Here is a 19,097-nt window from a genome sequence, read left to right as displayed (position 1 = left end):
CAATATTGTTACGAGAATTGACGCCGACTTTTAAATAATAATTTGTTTCGTCTATTCCAGGTTGGACATATCATTTAACAACCTCGACACGTTCAAATTTTCAATATTTGACCAAGTCGGATCGGCCACTGCTTTGAAAGTCAACGCTTCATACAATAGGATCATCACATTGACTGATTCTAATGCTCCCAGCTTCTACACGTCTAACTTCTATCCACCACCTAAAGCCCAAAGTGAGTATTTATTATTTTGTTTTAAATGTTCAATGTTGTCTTGCATTTCTTCAATATTTGTTTCTTTACTAATTTTCTGTCATTAATCTCCTATATCTCTCCTATCTATCATATCATTTCGGATCTCAAGATATTTCATCAAACATCAGTATGTATGAAAGTACGCTTCTTTCTTATTTGTTCTAGACTAACATTTATTTATTTAATTTGTTTTGCTTTGAACATATTATTATATTATTTGTTTTTAACATTATTTTATATTATACTGTTTTGTGTTTTCTTTCTATTCATGCTTCTAATATTATTTTCTGCTTTCTTCTCTTCGCTTTTTGCACAGGTTTCACTGACACTGAGGAAGATCTTGTATTAACACAAGGTGACATTCATTATGCTTTATTGATATTAATCATTGATTTTGTAATTTTTGTTGATGCATACATGAGAAATATTTGATGGTGTTTTCAATAAATCGAATTAATTTTCCAGGTCTCGGAACGGTCTCAGTAAATATCAGAGTGTTGGATTTCTCGCATAATAATATCACTTATATTGCGCCGTACTACTTCAGGTGAGTGTTTTATAATATGGTTTAATTTTATGTCAAAGAAGAAGAAAGTAAAAATTGCCACATATAAAAATGACAATACTTACTTTCTATGTAGAAAATAAGTCACACTACTCTAAGTAAATAAGAACCATTTGCCAGTATATTGAAAGTATTAAATGTAATTCTTCTTCACCAAAAAATCATTTAAACTAAATCAATAAGAAAAAATCTTAATGGTAAATATTTTTCTAAACATTCCAGGCATGCAGATTTAACTCTAACAGAACTGCATCTGTCACACAACAAACTCAGAAATATTACTCGAGAAGTATTCGGATCTATGCATATGCTGCAATACTTAGACCTGTCACACAATTATATTTACCACATGGAATACGATTGCTTCAAGAGGGTTAAGAACTTACAGGTATGTTGACAATCATTTTGAAGTACCTTCGTACTGCTTCTTAAATGCCCGATAACGCTCTTGTGATTCCTAGTGTACCATCAGTCGGTCTGCTCAGTTGACCCCGACGAGCAGGCGGACCACCACTGATGGTAAGCAATCGCCGCCACCCGTGGACACCCGAAACACTATAGGCGTCACAAGTACGTTCCTGGCCTTTTGGGGGTTCGGAATTTAAGGGTTGTAGATTGGGGGGGGGGGTAACTGAGTCTCTCGATTCCGTAAAAAAATCTTATTATAAACATGTTTAAAGTTAGAGTCCCAGAAACCAGAAAATTCTGATATTAATTGCAATTTTAAAATATTCTGTGTCCATTGGAAAAGTGTAATTTGTCATTTGTAAGTAGATTTTTTATACTATATTTCTCATTTCAGATAATAAACTTATCTCACAACCATTTGATCGATCTCCCTGTGGAAATATTCAGCGACATGCAGAAGTTAACGTCAGTGGATCTATCGGACAATCACATCAAGAATTTGGCGGATAACCTCATTCCATCACCGGCTTTAGAAAGGTACATACAAATACAAATGCATACAAATTACGTTCTTAATTCAACGATATCTGATGTATCAGATATCTATAGGTCTGGTCGGTAGCAACTATGTATAGTTGCTACCCAGACGTTGTGAAACAAGTCCTTAATGATTATGTCATAATAAATTAGGTTTGCCTAACAACGATCACAATTTTTATCCCCAAAAGTTATTTAAGATTGCGAAACAAACACTGATATTATGTTACAAGGTCACTTCACCCTTAATGGACTGACAAACTGGTTGAGAAATTAATTATTTGCTCTAAATATTAATAAAATCTTTCTTCTTAGGCTAGACTTATCGGACAATTTATTGTCAAGAATCCCAACAAACTGCCTGTCTCCGGCTGCATCAGCTAACTTAGTAGAACTGGATCTAAGTGGTAACACTATACCAGCGGTCGCTCTTGGAGATCTAGTCCAAAGATTCCGGGTGAGTACAATTCCATATGACTCCTAAGACATAACCTAAAATCCTATTGCATTTGTTTGAAATTTTGAAACTAACCGCTCGATGACAGTATCAGCATTTGATATGCAATGTGATATCAAGTTGGTTATATGACTACTGAACTTGTGTACCTGAGTATTTGTTTACTAATTATATAGCAATTTCAGGAGATATGATCATGTATATACGTAGTATTTCTTACTTTATTTGTTCTTATTATGTTCTCTACTCGGGCTCAATATATCTTTTCCTTCTGTATATGGTCCTCAACAAATACCATCTCTTAATTTCCTTCATCCTTTTCCTCTTTGATCCTTCTGTTGAGTCCCATCCATCATTCTTCAAAGCCTACATCATCAGTTTCATTGTTTTATTGTACATGTTCATGTCTCCGCCTTAGTCTAACAGAGTTTTGTCGTAGTTGTTGCCAGTGTGCGAGTAGGTATGCTAATGTGTTATCCTGTCATGCATGTGTCGCCAGAGCCCTGATCAGTTGAGCGATTACTGGCCCGAGGAACCTGACTACAGTGACGAATACATGTACCACACGGCTAGACGAGATCACACCAGAGTGTTCCACCAAAAAAAACAATACCCGCAGAATATTTTGTACAAGGTAGATTGTGAACTAGATCGTGCCATTACTAACCTTGTAGACTTTATACTAATTCACTTTTTGCACCATACTGTACAGCTTATTGTTTTTAAGATATGATTAATTTTTGTGTTACATTTTTTGCTGTTTTGCTCGCTCATACAATTTCATTTTCAGCGTTACTCGTGTGCATCGATAATGTTGCTGCATGATATTTCTGTTATTTATTTCATTAATTTCTTTATTCAACTTTCAGTTTGAACCAATTTTATTTTTAAATTATTTGTCAACTATTATTTTAATGATCATGTCTATAGATTATAGGATGAGTTTAGACTTATTCTAATACATTTTCTTAATCTTTCAGTCTCTAGCCTGGTTGGATTTATCAAACAATCACCTTGTGCGAATCGAAGGCGGGTCCTTCTCAGCGTTGCCAAAACTCCGCTGGTTAGATCTAAGTAACAATTCGCCTTTTAACTCTGGCGATCGAGGAACCACAATTTTCAAAGGATTGGAAAGAAAATTGTCTCATTTGGGACTGAAGAATGTCAGCTTAGTTTCTGTAAGTAAACATCTATTAAAAAAAGAATTAATAATATTCATAAAAAAAGTAAACGTTTATAGTGTCCCACATTAATTTTCATTGCATTTTCAGGTACCTTCGATGTCTTTGAGCAAATTAAAGAGTTTGGATCTATCATTCAACAACCTGCCTTCGATTCCACCAGAAATAACAGCAAACTTGACACGTCTCAGAGCTTTAGACTTGTCTTACAATGACCTGACTGCTGTTCCTGTGGTAAGCTCCTACATTTCTTAGTATTTGGAGTATTTGTTGCTTTTTAATTGATTCATTCAAAACTTGTGGGTTTGCTCTTGGGTAATAATATAGTGTTAATACAATAAGTGGAATACACTATTTCAATTAGGAATTACACGAGCAAAAGAACTGCCTGGTTACCCGCTGTACCACAAGAATTACAAGTGCCTTACCTTAAGTGCCTTTGAGGGACTTTCTAACTCCAGTCGAACAGGTCTATAAGTACATGAAGAACTCTCACTAAATGAAAAACTGCTTTCATGTCAAGTCAAGTATGACTACTTAATTTTTTCAGGCAACGCATTAATTTTCTTCCTTTTTCAGGCAACGCATTCATTGAGTGACCTTCGCTGGCTGTCTCTCTCTGGCAACCCGATCACTGCTCTGATGAACACCAGTCTGTATGGAGTATCACCTCGTTTGGAATATTTGGATGTTACCAAATTGAGGTTGAGAATACTTGAGGTAAGTGAACATTAAAATTAACCTTTTAAACTCCTGTGATTTTCTTCTTGTCTCTGAAGAAACATACTTTAAAGTAATCAATGACTTTTTTTGTTAGAATGATTTAAAAATCATGATTCAAAATGATACAAATGGGCATTTGCCCTGCAGTGGGACGATCATGGCTGAAAATTGATTCAAAATTAGTCTGTAAAAGTTTATGTAGTAGATTTGCTATTTTTGCCGAAGAGTATCGTGAATTACACTTTCTTACCTTCTACTTTTAGCATGGTGTCTTCAGCAAGATGTATGGACTACGGACACTCAAAATAACAGCATATTCCAATGTGAGAGATTTCAACGTACCAAAGATGTTGTCATATAACGCCGGTTTGGAGAACTTGATGATTGAAACTGATTATGATTCGGTGGAATTTGGCAAGGAGATGTATGGACCACTACCACTGAAACTTAATAATATCACAATCACTGGACGATACTTGAAGTATTTGACGCAGTATCTGCTGAGCGTAAGTATATATTAAGGCATTTGTAGTTCTAGAAACTTCAGAAAGTCTTTTAATAAAGATTTTGGTTGAATACAAAGTGCAACTGAAGACCTTGATTCCAAATTTCAGTTCTAAAACTATTATTTAAAACTGTATTTTTCAGATATCGATTTCGGTCAGTTTAATTTAGAACAAAGGATATAAAATACGCTTTTATCTAAAATGTAACTCAACAAATATTTATCTTTACAGGGTGTCCAATCTAAAGTACTCCGCCTAACAGTCTTCAATACCAGCGTAGAGGAGATAGCGAGCGAAGTGTTCTGGCGACCAGGCCGCGTCACCAACCTGACGCTGGACCTGCGGGATAACTACATCGTGAGAGTACCAAATCCTTCCCAAAGACCATGGCCACACGTGCCGAATACTGTGTTCCTGCAAGACATATTGGTTGCTGGCAATCCTTTGACTTGTGACTGCGGTATCGGGTAAGCTGCATTTCCTTTTAATGATCTGATTAGATTGGATAATGTGGTGATCGGTTACCATCAGGTGATAAGCCTCTTCGTTTATATGCCCTATTCTATAAAGAAAATTGATTAAAACAGAGTTTGCTCATAGCAGATTTGTACAAAAGATAGGCAGATATAATAATATGGCTCGAAATCATTACTATCTGCACTACGTATTTTCCTATGACATTAAGGGCATTTAAGCATGGAAAACCACCAGCAATAATAGAGGAAAATAACGGTTTTTTCCGTGTGGTTTCATTAATGATCTAGTCTAGGTAAAATGATACAGCTGACGCATGTTACATATTTACCTAAACGGAACTGAATAATAAAAATAGGGTCAATTTTAATCATTGAAGTTAATAAATATTGTTCCGAATCAATTAGCTACAATTCTAGCTACAATTCTTCAAAACAGTTGTTTACTTGTTGTACTAAATAGAAAAATAATAAACAAACATCATACTTCCAAAGACGTATAGAATTCTCATTGACTAGGAAATCATAGAAGTAAATCGTCAATTAAGGACTATGAACTAAATCATCGTCTCTTTACAGATGGATAAAAGCATGGGACCGTAAAAGAAGACAGTACCTCTGCGACAGCCCGTCTAATTGCGTGTCCACCCGTGACGATGTCAGATTCGCAACGTGTCCAGCATACGACAACAGAACATTTGCTGACGTGAGTTGGTCTCATTAAACAATCTTACTTCAATTATTTATCCTTCTGTGATAAAAAAAATCTAAATACAAATGATTACTCTGTAAAAAGTGCTGTGGAATACATTTTTGGTTCAATTCTTCTTTTAAGACTTTATTTATTGCTTTTCAGGTTTTATCAAGAGATCTGGATTGTGAATGGAACAAAGGCTTCATAGGATCACCCAATTTCTTCATAGTGTTAGGCATGTCTATCCTAACGTGCCTCTACATATGAGGACTGTTCTGGCTACTTGGGGTATACGAGGAATTCAACTTGATTTTGGCAAGGATGTATAATTCTAACTCTTAAAGGCCTCACTTAAGACGTACTTTATTTATTTAATAGATACAAAACCACTTTTGTACAGAATAAAATTCTGACGCTTATCAATTTTTCGATACTTTGGAACATAGAACTAGATAGTATTAAACTCGAAGAAGATTTTTACAGCTTCTTTAAAATAATATGTAAATAAAATCAAATGCAATCGTTAAGGGTTGTAGGAATCTTCTTCGATCAGACGAAATCCAGCAAGGAGTGAGATAGCATTGAAATGTTTTTCATACTGTACCTGTTCTTGTGGCCTACATACTGAGTCTTGGTCTGGGAGATCCTGAATAGCCAAATCCTAGTTAGTGTTAGTGAAACGGAAGTATATGCTTTAAGACTTGAAGTCAGGACGTTGACGCATTGACGGAGGACAAGTGACTTTTGTATACTTAAGTGATTGCGATAATTCTAGTGAAGCCTACTAAAATGTGATTTATCGTTTAAAAAAAAGGAAAGCAGATGTGTGATCTCAGAAGAATCGTTGGACAAGTTACCGTAACTTCATATTTCTTAGTAAATTACAGTTTGCGTTTCCCCCCACCCCTCCCAAAACCCTGTTTTGCGTGTGTAGTTTTAAGAAATTTTAATTTGAACATTTCACGCATTTCGTGCACTGCCTTACATAACGAATTTTCTGTGATTATTGTCCAGAATATATGTCCAACTTGTATGGTGCGTTTGATCTTACACGATATTGTTAAGAACCGCGTGTGGAAGTGCACTTAATGTGTTTTAGAAGTTGCATTTACGTCGTTTTATAAGATAAGTTCACACGAAAGCAATGACTTAATTATGATCGTCTAAGTAGACTGCATTCGCTCGAATGGTATATGTGTTCGTCCATTATTAAGAGTAAAAATATTATTTATAGATGTATTCATTTTTGTAATAGGTGACTTTAGGTGTAGACTAATCGAATCATTTATAAACATTTCCTTATATTCAATATCTTTAACATTTTCTTCATTGTCATTTGTTTCATAGTACGTAGTCGTGTTAGGATCGTTGTCCCGACGATCTTGATTCTAAACAAATGTTTGTACAAAGTCTCTAACTCATTTCTCATAAAGTCTATATTCAGAGTCACTATCTTCTCTAAGAAAGCTTAATCCTATTCTATATTTACTCTTTAATATTTTTCATTGTTTAGCTGTTTACAAAGTCTATCTGGTTATTGTTGGATAAACATATTTTATTACATATTACGTATAAATAAATGTGTCATTAGCTGTTATTGTATCGGAGCATGCTGTAATATATACATTGTACGTATATACTAGGATTTTATCGACTGAATTTAAGTGTTTCGGAGCTATATCGCTGGTTATTGTATAAGAAACGTTGTTTGTATGATGTCCAATGTGGCTTGTTTCTATTGTTGCGTCGCTTCACTTTTTTCTGTCACAGTTTTATTAATTTTTCTATGAATATTTTAGACGTGCACGCTAGCAATAGTTTAGTCGGTTGAAAGTTGCATGTTTCTAGCTTTCTTATCTATTTCTATAACTGAGTGAGTTCAATTAAATACCTCTTCTTCAGTGGTCCAGTGTGTGCTGTCAGGCCTATTGTTGACTTTTGTTTTCAATGCCATTTCACGATGCACCTGATTATTTTGTACCACTTCAGTGAATCGTACTCGATCATGTTTTAGTGACACAGCATTGGCGTTAAGTTTGGTATTGAAAACAAAGGAATATCGTTGTAACAATGAATATATTTTGTGATATATATTACTCTAATCCTTCTATTTTTGATAAAGCCTACAATGAATATTGCTGAAACTAAACGGGAATTGTATAGCTGAATAAAATTGACATTATGAATAAAAATATTACCGCTTCTGTATAGATTAGATCCGATTGTCAATTGTTGATCATTATTATTAAAATCATTTCCTTCGATGGTACTAAATGGTATATTTGTATTTTATTCGAATAAATAAATAGCTTGCTTGAATTTTATGATAATTGTAATTAAATAGCCCTACATCACATTTTCTGACCTATGGTAGCTAAAAGCGTTTTTGTATGGTCGGCTCCTTTTGTGAAACACAAACAGAAACTCAATATTTAATATATTAAAATATAAAAATACTCTTACTTTACTCATTTTAATCTGCAATGGAGGTTTTACATCGGCTTGTATTATAACTTCGTTGCTTACTAGTGCCATCTACATTATTAAGTAGCAAACCTCGAATATGACGAGAAATTACAAATTAATTCTTCTGCAAGGTCCATTGTGATAGTACCTTATAATAGCTAGTGCCAATACATACAGAATTAAATAATATAAACAAAATCTTGTTTGAAACTATATAAATTTTATTTTGCGATTGGAAAAACGACCATTGATCTTATATAAATAAGATTCAAAATATGTTTGACTCTTGTTTAAAAAGAAATTGACATGTGCTATGTGGCATTAAGTTTACGTTTATTTTTATTTATGTATATTAAATTAATCATACAATAAGTATGAATGAAAATTGAGTTTATTTCAATGTAAAATAAACTTTAAATTAATATGGTTAAGGGTGTGTTTCAGCTAAGTAAAGTTCGAACAAACAAAATTGTGTGAAATCTAATCACCTTGTGTAAGTACGTAAAGATATGAGCCTTAAAATAATATCAGCCAGTATTATTATGATTTCTATCACAATACGAATAAAGTTTAAATTAATATATCAACAAATTTTTATTTAATTTTAAGACTTAAACAAAACTGAAAGGTCCAATCGTAAAATGAAAGTTTATTGAAAGAAAGCTTTATTACGTTCACAATATGGTTTTAAATGGAAACGCTGTAAATATGTTTTATGATATTTTCTTTGTAATAGAGTGTTAAGGAGGATAACTAAATGTCGGTAATTCAGTGAGTTTGAATGTTATATTCAAAGGATAGAGGACGAGGGAATGTTTTTGTCTTCACTACTTAAAAGAATAGTGTGAAATAAAAATAAGTAATCATTGAATTATTAGCGTATTAAAATAAATTATTGCGTAAATATTATTTGTCGTTTGATTTCTTCTTCCCAAGTCATTTGTCATACAAAAGCGAATGCTTATTATGAATGTTTTTTTTTTATATACTTACCAACACCTTACCCACATACTACTATTCTAAGATACCTAAATACAACTATAATTACTGCTTTGTAGTCCAAATACAATTGGCAAATATCGGGTTCGATTTCCGGTTGATGCAGCCTCGTGGTCCAAATGTAACTGCTGGGCATGAGATTTATCGGGTGCGATTCGAAGTTAATGCAGCTTCGTGGTCCAAATATAACTGCAGAGCAAGAGCTCTCGGATTTGATACCCGGGTGGAGATTAATAAGGATTGGGATATTTTTCAAAATTCTTAGTAACATCTGGAATTATGGCTGGTAAATGGCAATATACTCACCTCTATAACATGGGTATTAGGAACCAATGCTTACCCCTTCAGATATTTAATACCTGATGGTGATTTTTTTGAGACTTCAGATTTCATAGATGTTATCTCTAAATATTCTTCTGAAAATGAAATAAATTTACACCAGCCAGCCATACAGATCACAACAAATAATATTCCGTTTCTGCAACATCGACGATACAAAAAAATAGGTATATCACTAAAGATTTAATTTAAATTAAGCATTTTAATCAAATATCTTCGTTAAATACTACCATAGAAGATAGCCATAGCAATAATTACGTATCACTCAATAATATGTATGTATACAAATACTGTTTGAAGTAAAACAAGCAATTCACGAGAATACCGCATTCAACCGAACATAACAAACAAACTCTGCAATTACTTGAAGAGTTTCTATAAATATAAATAATCCTAACATAACAAAGGTCAGAATAGAAAAGGTCGTGCTCTAGATGGCAGTCCATTTGTGGTAATCGCCTCCAATGTTGGTAATTGAATCGCGCTCCCTACAGCGAACAAAATTAGACGAGACATGAACAGCATAACGAATCGAATAATCTTCATGTTTCTTATATATTTGTTGACGGACTAGCTCTTTACCTTCTCTCTCCAACTAAAAGCTGTCTACCTCTTTATAGGTTTTGTGTTCGAGCCAATCGAAAGACCAGTAATACAGGATTATCCTAGTTTGGAGACTAAAGATATACTTAATGATAACACTAAAATTAAACAAATCGTGATATAGTATAAGACCATGATTGTGAAGCTTTTTTTATTAATAAATTGATTTCACAATTTTTAAAGTTCCGTTTTTCATTACTTTAAGTTTTCTCCTGTGTCGTGGGTACGTTTACACTTGACAGCCAAACCTGAAGCAACAATTTGTGGATCACACTGAGAGTTGCCCCGTGCGGGAATCTAACCCGCTACAGTCAAAGTTGTGTTTTTCAACTTTGAACTTAAATAGCTTCTCCCACCTTAGACGAGGCGAGATAGAGTAATGATTAGAAACCACCCCGTTCCTACTTCTGCTTCCCGAGCCGGAGCTCCGGTAAACCCGCTAGGTAATCCACAGCTCCAGATAATTAGCTAAGAGAAGATAGGCCTTTCAGATTAACTATCAAGCTCGAATAATTAGCAAAAGGTAAACAATTTCTTCCCAGTAGTAAACTTATGAAAATCACAATACATATTTAAATTCACATTACAAGTAACCTACTTCTTCATATCTAACGTATCGACAAACAACCATATCTCACTCACATTTGGCAAGCTACCATCATATCTTGGTCTCTGAAAATCCATTACAACAGTAAAATTGATCGGGATATCCCATATTTGAGAGTCATGGATATGTTGGTGATATCGTACGTCCATTTCAATGCATTTCTACTCCAGGGTTTACCTGATGGATTGTGTGATTAGATATTGAGTACGATGGGATGGACATTCGATGCTATAGAAACGTATGATGTCAAGATATTTGCTGCATACAGCATATAAGCTGGCCTTTTTTGAGTTATACATATGTACTTTCCAAGATTATTTACACACCACAAACAATACGGTAAAAGACAACATCGTGAGGGAATCTGGACATTAATATCTAATTATATAAGTTTGAAATCGCCAATCCGCCTCAGCAAGCGTGGTGATTCATGCTCAAACCCACCTCAAACCTTCTCTGTGTGAAAAGAAGTCTTTAGCTCAGTAATGGCCACTTATAGGCTGCCGATAACGACGATGGACTCATAACATAACCAGTGAAAAAAATACAGTTAAATATTGTTAAGTTCCCGCAACCACCCCAATATTTTTCGATTTCCGCGAACGATAGACGAAAAGAAAACCTCATTAATATTTATTTACATGGACGAAATATCAACAGTAGTAATAGTGGTCCGGATATTGTACAGACTATTGTCTTTCCACTCCACAAACTGTTACATGGAGATATAAACAATAGATTGCAGAATACACATCGCTGGACAAATTCTCCAAATATTTATCCCATGTTCCAATGTTTATTTACTTGATTTGTATTTGTTTTTCTCGTATTTACTCTTAGGGATGTGGAAATAGAATTCAAAATACGATGTGTAAGAAATGTTTAAATATTGTGTTACTGTCAGTCAGCCAGTTTATTCATTTTAGATACCTAATATATTTGAAATAGTTTTACTTTTTTAAAGTTTTAATATAGACAATAAGAATAAGACATCCTTCTGCATGATTTTAATAAAACTAAACATTAACTAACATTAATCATAAAAAAACTATTACAACTAAATACAACACTATATTTGAACAATTATCCTTTCACACTATACAGTATCCTTTCTCCTGGAGCGACATAAAGTACAAATCCTATCGTGGAGGGACCAGCTTCGTACCACAACGCGCATTGTATGGCCAAGGAGATACCAATCGTAAACTTAGATATTTGGATAGCAATCAAAGGAGATTTCTCGTCTTTACGTAGAGGAAAAACATTTGCATCAATGCCAGGGGGATCTGGGTAATATTTTATCTTCCCAATATGCTCCTTATCATAAGAGTGGTAGCCTTCACATCGCAACCACAACTTCGTCCTGTCTGCCTTCATCCAAGTCTGGACGTCAGCCGGCGCATTCTTAGCAATCGTAGAATTAGACTGCAGGGGCTGACCAGCCCAGTTCAAACGCCTATTTACTCTTATAATAACACATGGCTCTTCTCCATAACCATAAGGAGCTTCTCCACAAGGCCCTAAATTACTTATTTCTCTCTTCCTTCTACTTTTTGAGAGTAACTTGTCAAGTGCGTCAACATACTTCTTGTAGTCATCCCTTTCTCCATTTTTATACCAAATCAATGGTGAATTATGTTCGGATGTCGGAGCTGCTGTCAGCCCTACAATTGGTGTTGAGTAAGAGAATGCTGAATCGAGTGCTGAAACTTTATCAATATTCTTGAAGTCAATTAAAACTTTGAGGATTTCTAAGGATGTATAGAGAATTACGAGTGTGTAGGTCATGAGGAATAGAAGGTACATGATTGAATATGCGATGAAGTAGACCCAGCTCTTGCAGGTTCTTCCAAGAATTTGTCCCGTTTGCTTGTTGTATAAGAAACGCTTAAACTTTACCTTGAATGGGTCATCGAGGAGCTTGCTGAATTGTTCAGTGGAAGCTGCTGGTTGCGACGGTTGTGTGATGTTGGTGCCTAGTGGAGGCAGTGTCTTAGGGACATTGTGCGTCATCTTATTATTGCATTCAACACACCATTACTTAGCCTACAAATTATCACAGTGACAACTGTCAGACTTAATTGATTGACAGAAAAGATGCTACATTCAGTGTGGTTACGATTTATGTAAGGAGGTTTTATAGTGCAGCTAAACTGTCAGTTCTATAAATCATAAATACGTATACAGTGCTTATTAATGTATTAATTTGTGCAGGAGTGTGTAATTATCACAACTAATATAAATAAGTCACTTTAATATTGTATAGCTCTGTTGGCATGTTTTTGACGTGGCGTAAAAATCTATAATTGGGTTTTTGTCACATTATACCACATTATTTATTCAAATTGTACAGCGGTTGGTTTTCCATGTGTTTAAAATAAATAAAAAAATAAACAGTGTGATTTTTGTAAAGGCCATCTGTGAGCTGCGAGCTAAAACTGAAAAAAAATTAGTGTGCTAAAAAAGACCGCGTACTAGAAGCTCTTAAGCACCTACCCTTAAGACAAAAATATGTTAAGATCTTGAATGCATACATACAACTAAGATGCGATTTATATTTAGGAATAAACAAAATGAAGTACAAACATTATTTATTTCTTTAACAAATCGTGTTTTTTACGGAACGCGAAAAGGTTTTGCAAGTGACAGGGCACTCGGGCAGACATACAAGCTATTTCCTTGTGTCATATTTACATATTAGGTACTTGGATAAGTGAATATTTTTCTTAAAGCTTTCCTTTAGAGTTTGTCGTCACAAAAATGGTCTATAAATATAATTTACTTTCTAGTCACAAAGTTTATTAGCCTGAACATGATGAGGTTGTTAAACATAGGTTTAATGCAAAAACTACTGACTCCATGCTGTTCTTAAATCTTTATCCTGGGCACTTTATCCAACCTGGCACTGACAACTTTAGCCCCGAAGGGGTAGGCAGAGATGCACATTACGGCACGTAATGCCACTGTACAATGTACACACACTTTTTCACCATTTGTGTCATAAGTCCCATGTAATAGGGGATGAGCCCATGCCATATACTGGGCACAATTTCACACTCCGTGTTGCTACTGAGAAATTTTCGAAAATCCCCAAAAAGCTGAGTAATACTTTTCCCGGTCCGTGAGTCGAACGCGAGACCCCTTGTCCGGCAGTCGTACGTCATAGTTTTAAAAAAGATTTAAGGTTTATCGGTGTTTTACGAGTATTAGAGAACACTGCTGTCTAGTCTCTATGCAGTCTCTTAATTTGCACATACCCATGGCAAAAGTAGGCATCACGGTACAGTGAAAAGAAAAAAATATATAGGCCCTTACTTCACATGAAGACTATACTACAAATCTGGAGAAAAAATGGTAAAGAAAATACGTTATATCATTAACGTCTATTCATTGCTAATTGCCATCATTATTGTGGGAAAAGAAATTCGTATTTCTTTGCCAAAAGCAATAAAAGCTTAGACCAGTCACAATGACCTCTCATTACGTGGGCGGTTCTTAGAAACTTAGTTTTTGATAAATTGGTCAGTACTTATGTTGGTACAAAAACCAGTTTTTTATGAGAAAAGTTTTTCGCTGACAAATGTGATGATTTTCTCTAAGTTTTTCTTTGTTGGCGGTAACGAGTGTTACAGTTCGAAATTAGGGTGCAATAACTGTCGAAGTAAATAATTATTTCGTCTTAAGTTATTCTTTTTTTTCTTTATTTATTTATTTAAGAAGTTTTATACACAAATATATGCCAGTTCCATTGTACTATTCCATAACTTTAATAATAAATATTTGTCTAGAATTTAGACTATCGAGAAAAAGAAACGGGATTGTTATTGAAGTTATTATTTATATGGAATGGTTAACTAACACAACGTCACTTTTGATTTAGGAAAGGATAATATGAAGAGTACATTCATTTTTGAGAGAAGCTCTACTAATTCAAACTCACAACGGGACTCTTATTCATGAAAGCATGCGCGCGTTATTTTCAATTAATTTAGTTTCTTTTTTTACGATAGTTATTACCTAGGTTCTATGGTGGTAAGTACGCTACTATGTGACTCTGTTACCAGGAATTGAATAAAACTACCTTTAATATTAACAGAGACGTCCCTTCAAAGAAAAATATTGAATTATCAGCGACAATAAAAAAGAAATTCAATTGTACAATTAATAAAGTGCTTTATGGAAGAGCAATTATCATAATGACTGGCTGTCGTCATCTGTAAAGGCTCTCAAAGAAGCAATAATTACAATAATTAGAATAAATTGTTCATAGTCTCTACTTGCTTAATACAAATATGTAACTAGACAGAATTCTAGGAACATATGAATAATTAACTTTAATGAGTGAAATTACGTGTTATTTTAAAATAACAGATATTATTATATTATGCCTATTATTCCATGAACTTACTATTACAAATGCTTGACTGCACGGTTGGCGCGGTGACTAGACTACAACTGGCTGCCGTGCAACGTGTCGCAGGTTTGATTCCCGTACGCAACAACTCAGTGTGAACCACAAATTGTTGTTCCGGGTCTGGGTGTCATGTGTATGTGAACTTGTATGTTTGTAAACACACTCATGATACAGGAGAAAATAATAGTGTAGGGCCACGTTTAAAAAAAAGCGAAAGTTTGGGAGTTTATGTGTTTGTTTGTGTGTTAAAAACCACCCCTACTCCTTCCTGTTCCAACTCCTGATTTTCGAGCCGGAGCCGCGATCACCCGCTAGGTAGTCCGTAGCTCCGAGTCAGCATCAACCCTGCTGTGGCGGGCGTGCCCGGAACTCACCGCGCCGTAAGTACGCACTGGGTCTTCCATTGGAGTACGCAGAGACAATAGAACGCACGAATAAAAACGCTTCTGGCATGACCACTTAAGAGTGTTTTTAATTTCGTGTAAGTGTTATCCTATAACCTATTTGCAAATATAAATATCATTTTCTTGTAAGTGTATCTATCGACTTAATGTAAAACGTCTAGAAAAAGTTTAATCTTCTGATTAGCATGTTAGCAGAATACATTATACATATACTCAGTACAAAGAGATAAATCCATTACCGCACCCACACAATAAGCTAAAAGTGTTTGACTTATAAGCATCAACACATATCTTCCAATAAGACTGCCGCACCTAAAGCCGTATACACATGCACAGCATATTTATGCAGCTGAGCACACACAGCTTGTTAGCTTACCTAGGTGAGTTCTATGCTTACACAAACACTTCTGACGCACATCGCCCGTTGTTTTAAGCTGTAATAGTTTTTAGTATTGTGAAGGCGGTGGATTTACAATATTTATGAAATATTTTAGAATATACTTAGAACTTTGTTTTTCTCAAGATTAATGTAGGTAAGCCGAAAAATGCACCAAAATCTTGGACGTAGTTAGTAAGAGCTATACAACGTGTAACAAAATACCCATATACATCAAGAAGCCCTGATGAATACAGGTTGAATAGAATCTCTACACAAAGTTTCAGCTTAAAATACGTTTAAAATAGTACCAAATACTTGAAATCGCATAATTCTTGATTTCAAATCATCCAAACGTGTTACAACACTACAGGGATCACTCGCTAATATTACGAAACATTTCTTCTGTCAATCTGATCGCCTAGTACCTGTCTACCTAATTTTGAATCAATGAAAAATGAGTTTAAAAAACCCTTCCCGTATCGTTTGTTATGTTATCTAGAAACCGTGCAATTGATATGTATACCCCCTTTTTGTTACACGTTGTATATTTATCTTTTAATTTAGCATAATGTACTTAAAATGTCGTGGTGACCCGAAGGTTTAAGACGCCCGCTTCTCATGCATGAGAGTGTGAGTTCGAAACCTACCAACGGAACTACCAATGTGACGCTTTCCGAGTTATGTGTACTTCTGATAATTATTTAGACACCACTAACAAACGGCGAGCGCGGTACATGGCAACCCCTTTTATTTTCCAACTAGTCGCCCCATACCGTAAACACGTTGCTAATTTCCCAAATTTTAATGTGCCACTTTATGAGCGTTTATAACCTATCTAGGTACACCTTTATAATATTATTGGGACCCAAATGTTTTGTCACAGAGCACAATCACATTATGTCATCTCGTCTTTGTACTTGCTTCATGCAAATATTACATCTAGCCACAAAACGAAAACCTTTTAGGTTTTAACTGCGCTTTATAACACAATCGTTTATATACCTTGCACATACATATACGTATGTATTCACTTGTGTCAGAATTTACTAACAAAACAGTAAACGTATTTTACGACAACAAGACACAGACAAGACCTAAGTACCTAACAAAATACTACAGCACAATACTTTCAGCACCAAAATATGATCTGTTTAAAGTCACATGTATATAAAACACTCCGGGCAAAACGTCCAGTTACATTAGCATCCCTTGAGCCGGGAAACCGACTGCAACATAATTCCAAATAGCTAGAACACCAACTAAACCATAAACTTCAACGCCCAGTATAACTTGATATTAATTTTCCTGCTCCACAAACGGTTAAAGAGATCATGCTAACTGGTTCTTACTTTTAGCGTTTCACGTTTTGAGCTTTTGCATTGTTAGGTCATTTTGCTGTGACATTTATTTACAAATGATTTCCAAATGTTTTCGTGATAAATAAAGTTGCTTGTTACCTATATGAGACAATTATTTTTCTATGATAAATTCAGCTGTGTGTACAGTACTTTGCAATAAGGTTTACATTCGAATAACGTTACACTATCGAATATAAATCCACTTTTTTCTACAAGATCTACTAACCAAAATTAAAGACTTTGTTATTATTAATTTAAAGAAATACGTAATGCTCAATTTTTATTCTAACAATCACTAATAAGATCATAATCACACATTTATAAGGTACCTAATTCATGATTTAGTACCTATATAGGTAAAACATTAGTATAGGACAACTCAATTAATTACAAGTTCAAAGGCATACCTATAACACAAACATTAAAAAAAGAAAATAAAACGTATCTCCCTCTACTCACTGATTTTATATTTCTTTTCGATAAACTCTTGCTATTGCAATTGAAATCTTTTATAAAGGCTAATAGAAGTCATTTTGCCAAAGCCGGAGATCACACAGATTTATCTAGCACTTCACATATCAGTATCACACTGTATAATGTATAAGGTAAGATAAAAAAAAAATGAGGATTTACGTTAAAATTGTATGAAGAACCTCTATTTACTATTCCTTTGATAAAAGTTTCTTGGAAATTCAAAAACGTCTGGAGATGTGTGAATCCTATTTTCCTAAAAGATGGGTAAGTTTTTTTTTTCATTTACATCAGGCAACGAAGGCCCATATTAATACATTAATACTATACAATATAAAACATTAAGTACATAATTATACAATTTATACATTAATTGACTGCTAATTGTCACGACTATTGTGCAGCGTCGCGTCGCCGTAGTGTGCAGTATCAGGTATCCGACCGCGGAATTGCCGGAAAATAAGTGAAGTTAATTGCTTGTTCACAAAATTTAGATTTATGTGCAAAGTAGGTCGCGCGACAATCTCCGGCCACCGTAAGTGCGGGTCTGCGGACGGCGAGCAAGGGTAGCTCGCCGCCCAACCAGAACCAGACCCGTGCGTGCGGCGCGTCGCGTTCTGCGCGCGCTTCAAAGAGCCATCAGACCACCACAGATGGGGCCCAGTAGGGCTGATGTCTAATCCGGAGCTGCGGACTACCTAGCGGGTTTACCGGGGCTCCGGCTTGACGGGCAGGAGTTGGAACGGGGTGGTTTTTAGTCAGTAAGAGTCTGACACTCCCTCTCGCCTCGCCCAAGGCGGGAGAAGTCATTGGATGATTTTCCACCAGCAAAAAAAAATATGCAAAGTAGGTAAAAAAATCAAATATTTATCCGACATTAAAGATTTTTACTAAAAACCCACGTCTAAAACACAAGAATTAGGTCTCGTCCGAAATTCCTTTTACAGTACGAGTAACCCGTTGAAAACCGGCCATAAACCGGATCGGATCAGTTTTCGGAAAACGTGTGATATCAAATCGGTTGTCAAACGATCCCTGGGGAAATGATACATTAGGAAAATGTGCATGAGCTGTCCTTACTCGATCCAATCTCGTGGACACATCAGCGGTCCAGTCACACGAATGAGCCGGATAAGAATCTGATGTAAAATTGTGGTTACCCTAGCGGATTTTTGTTCATATGACGCCTCAAATTGTGGTTGGTAATGTTATTAGGGGTTCTAGTATCAATGGTAGTAATTTTGTTCCTTTCTAGTTTC

General features: G+C 35.1%; 2 protein-coding genes across 5 annotated transcripts in view; one reads left to right on the top strand and one right to left on the bottom strand.

Annotated features, from left to right (window-relative positions):
* Positions 1-9,173, top strand: part of LOC118269698 (chaoptin) — an 81,915-nt gene extending 72,742 nt beyond the window's left edge. For 2 of the 4 annotated variants that reach the window (XM_050706886.1, XM_050706885.1), the window contains 15 exons: positions 61-233; positions 364-393; positions 571-609; positions 720-801; positions 1,042-1,207; positions 1,622-1,764; positions 2,080-2,221; positions 2,721-2,855; positions 3,202-3,399; positions 3,493-3,636; positions 3,982-4,122; positions 4,389-4,631; positions 4,863-5,098; positions 5,684-5,810; positions 5,961-9,173. In XM_050706886.1, coding sequence (XP_050562843.1) covers positions 61-233; positions 364-393; positions 571-609; positions 720-801; positions 1,042-1,207; positions 1,622-1,764; positions 2,080-2,221; positions 2,721-2,855; positions 3,202-3,399; positions 3,493-3,636; positions 3,982-4,122; positions 4,389-4,631; positions 4,863-5,098; positions 5,684-5,810; positions 5,961-6,065 — 2,104 coding nt within the window. In that variant the 3' untranslated portion in view covers positions 6,066-9,173. The remainder of the gene's footprint in view (positions 1-60; positions 234-363; positions 394-570; positions 610-719; positions 802-1,041; positions 1,208-1,621; positions 1,765-2,079; positions 2,222-2,720; positions 2,856-3,201; positions 3,400-3,492; positions 3,637-3,981; positions 4,123-4,388; positions 4,632-4,862; positions 5,099-5,683; positions 5,811-5,960) is intronic. The other 2 variants (XM_050706888.1, XM_050706887.1) reach the window with 2 other exon arrangements.
* Positions 9,174-11,810: 2,637 nt separating this feature from the next.
* Positions 11,811-12,881, bottom strand: LOC118269874 (sodium/potassium-transporting ATPase subunit beta-2-like). The gene has a single exon (XM_035585222.2). The coding sequence runs from the start codon at positions 12,823-12,825 to the stop codon at positions 11,896-11,898; it is 930 nt and encodes a 309-aa protein (XP_035441115.2). The 5' UTR covers positions 12,826-12,881; the 3' UTR covers positions 11,811-11,895.
* Positions 12,882-19,097: the final 6,216 nt, after the last annotated feature.

This window comes from Spodoptera frugiperda, chromosome 30, assembly GCF_023101765.2.
Source record: "Spodoptera frugiperda isolate SF20-4 chromosome 30, AGI-APGP_CSIRO_Sfru_2.0, whole genome shotgun sequence".
Taxonomy (NCBI): domain Eukaryota; kingdom Metazoa; phylum Arthropoda; class Insecta; order Lepidoptera; family Noctuidae; genus Spodoptera; species Spodoptera frugiperda.
This window is presented reverse-complemented; position numbering and strand designations above follow the sequence as displayed.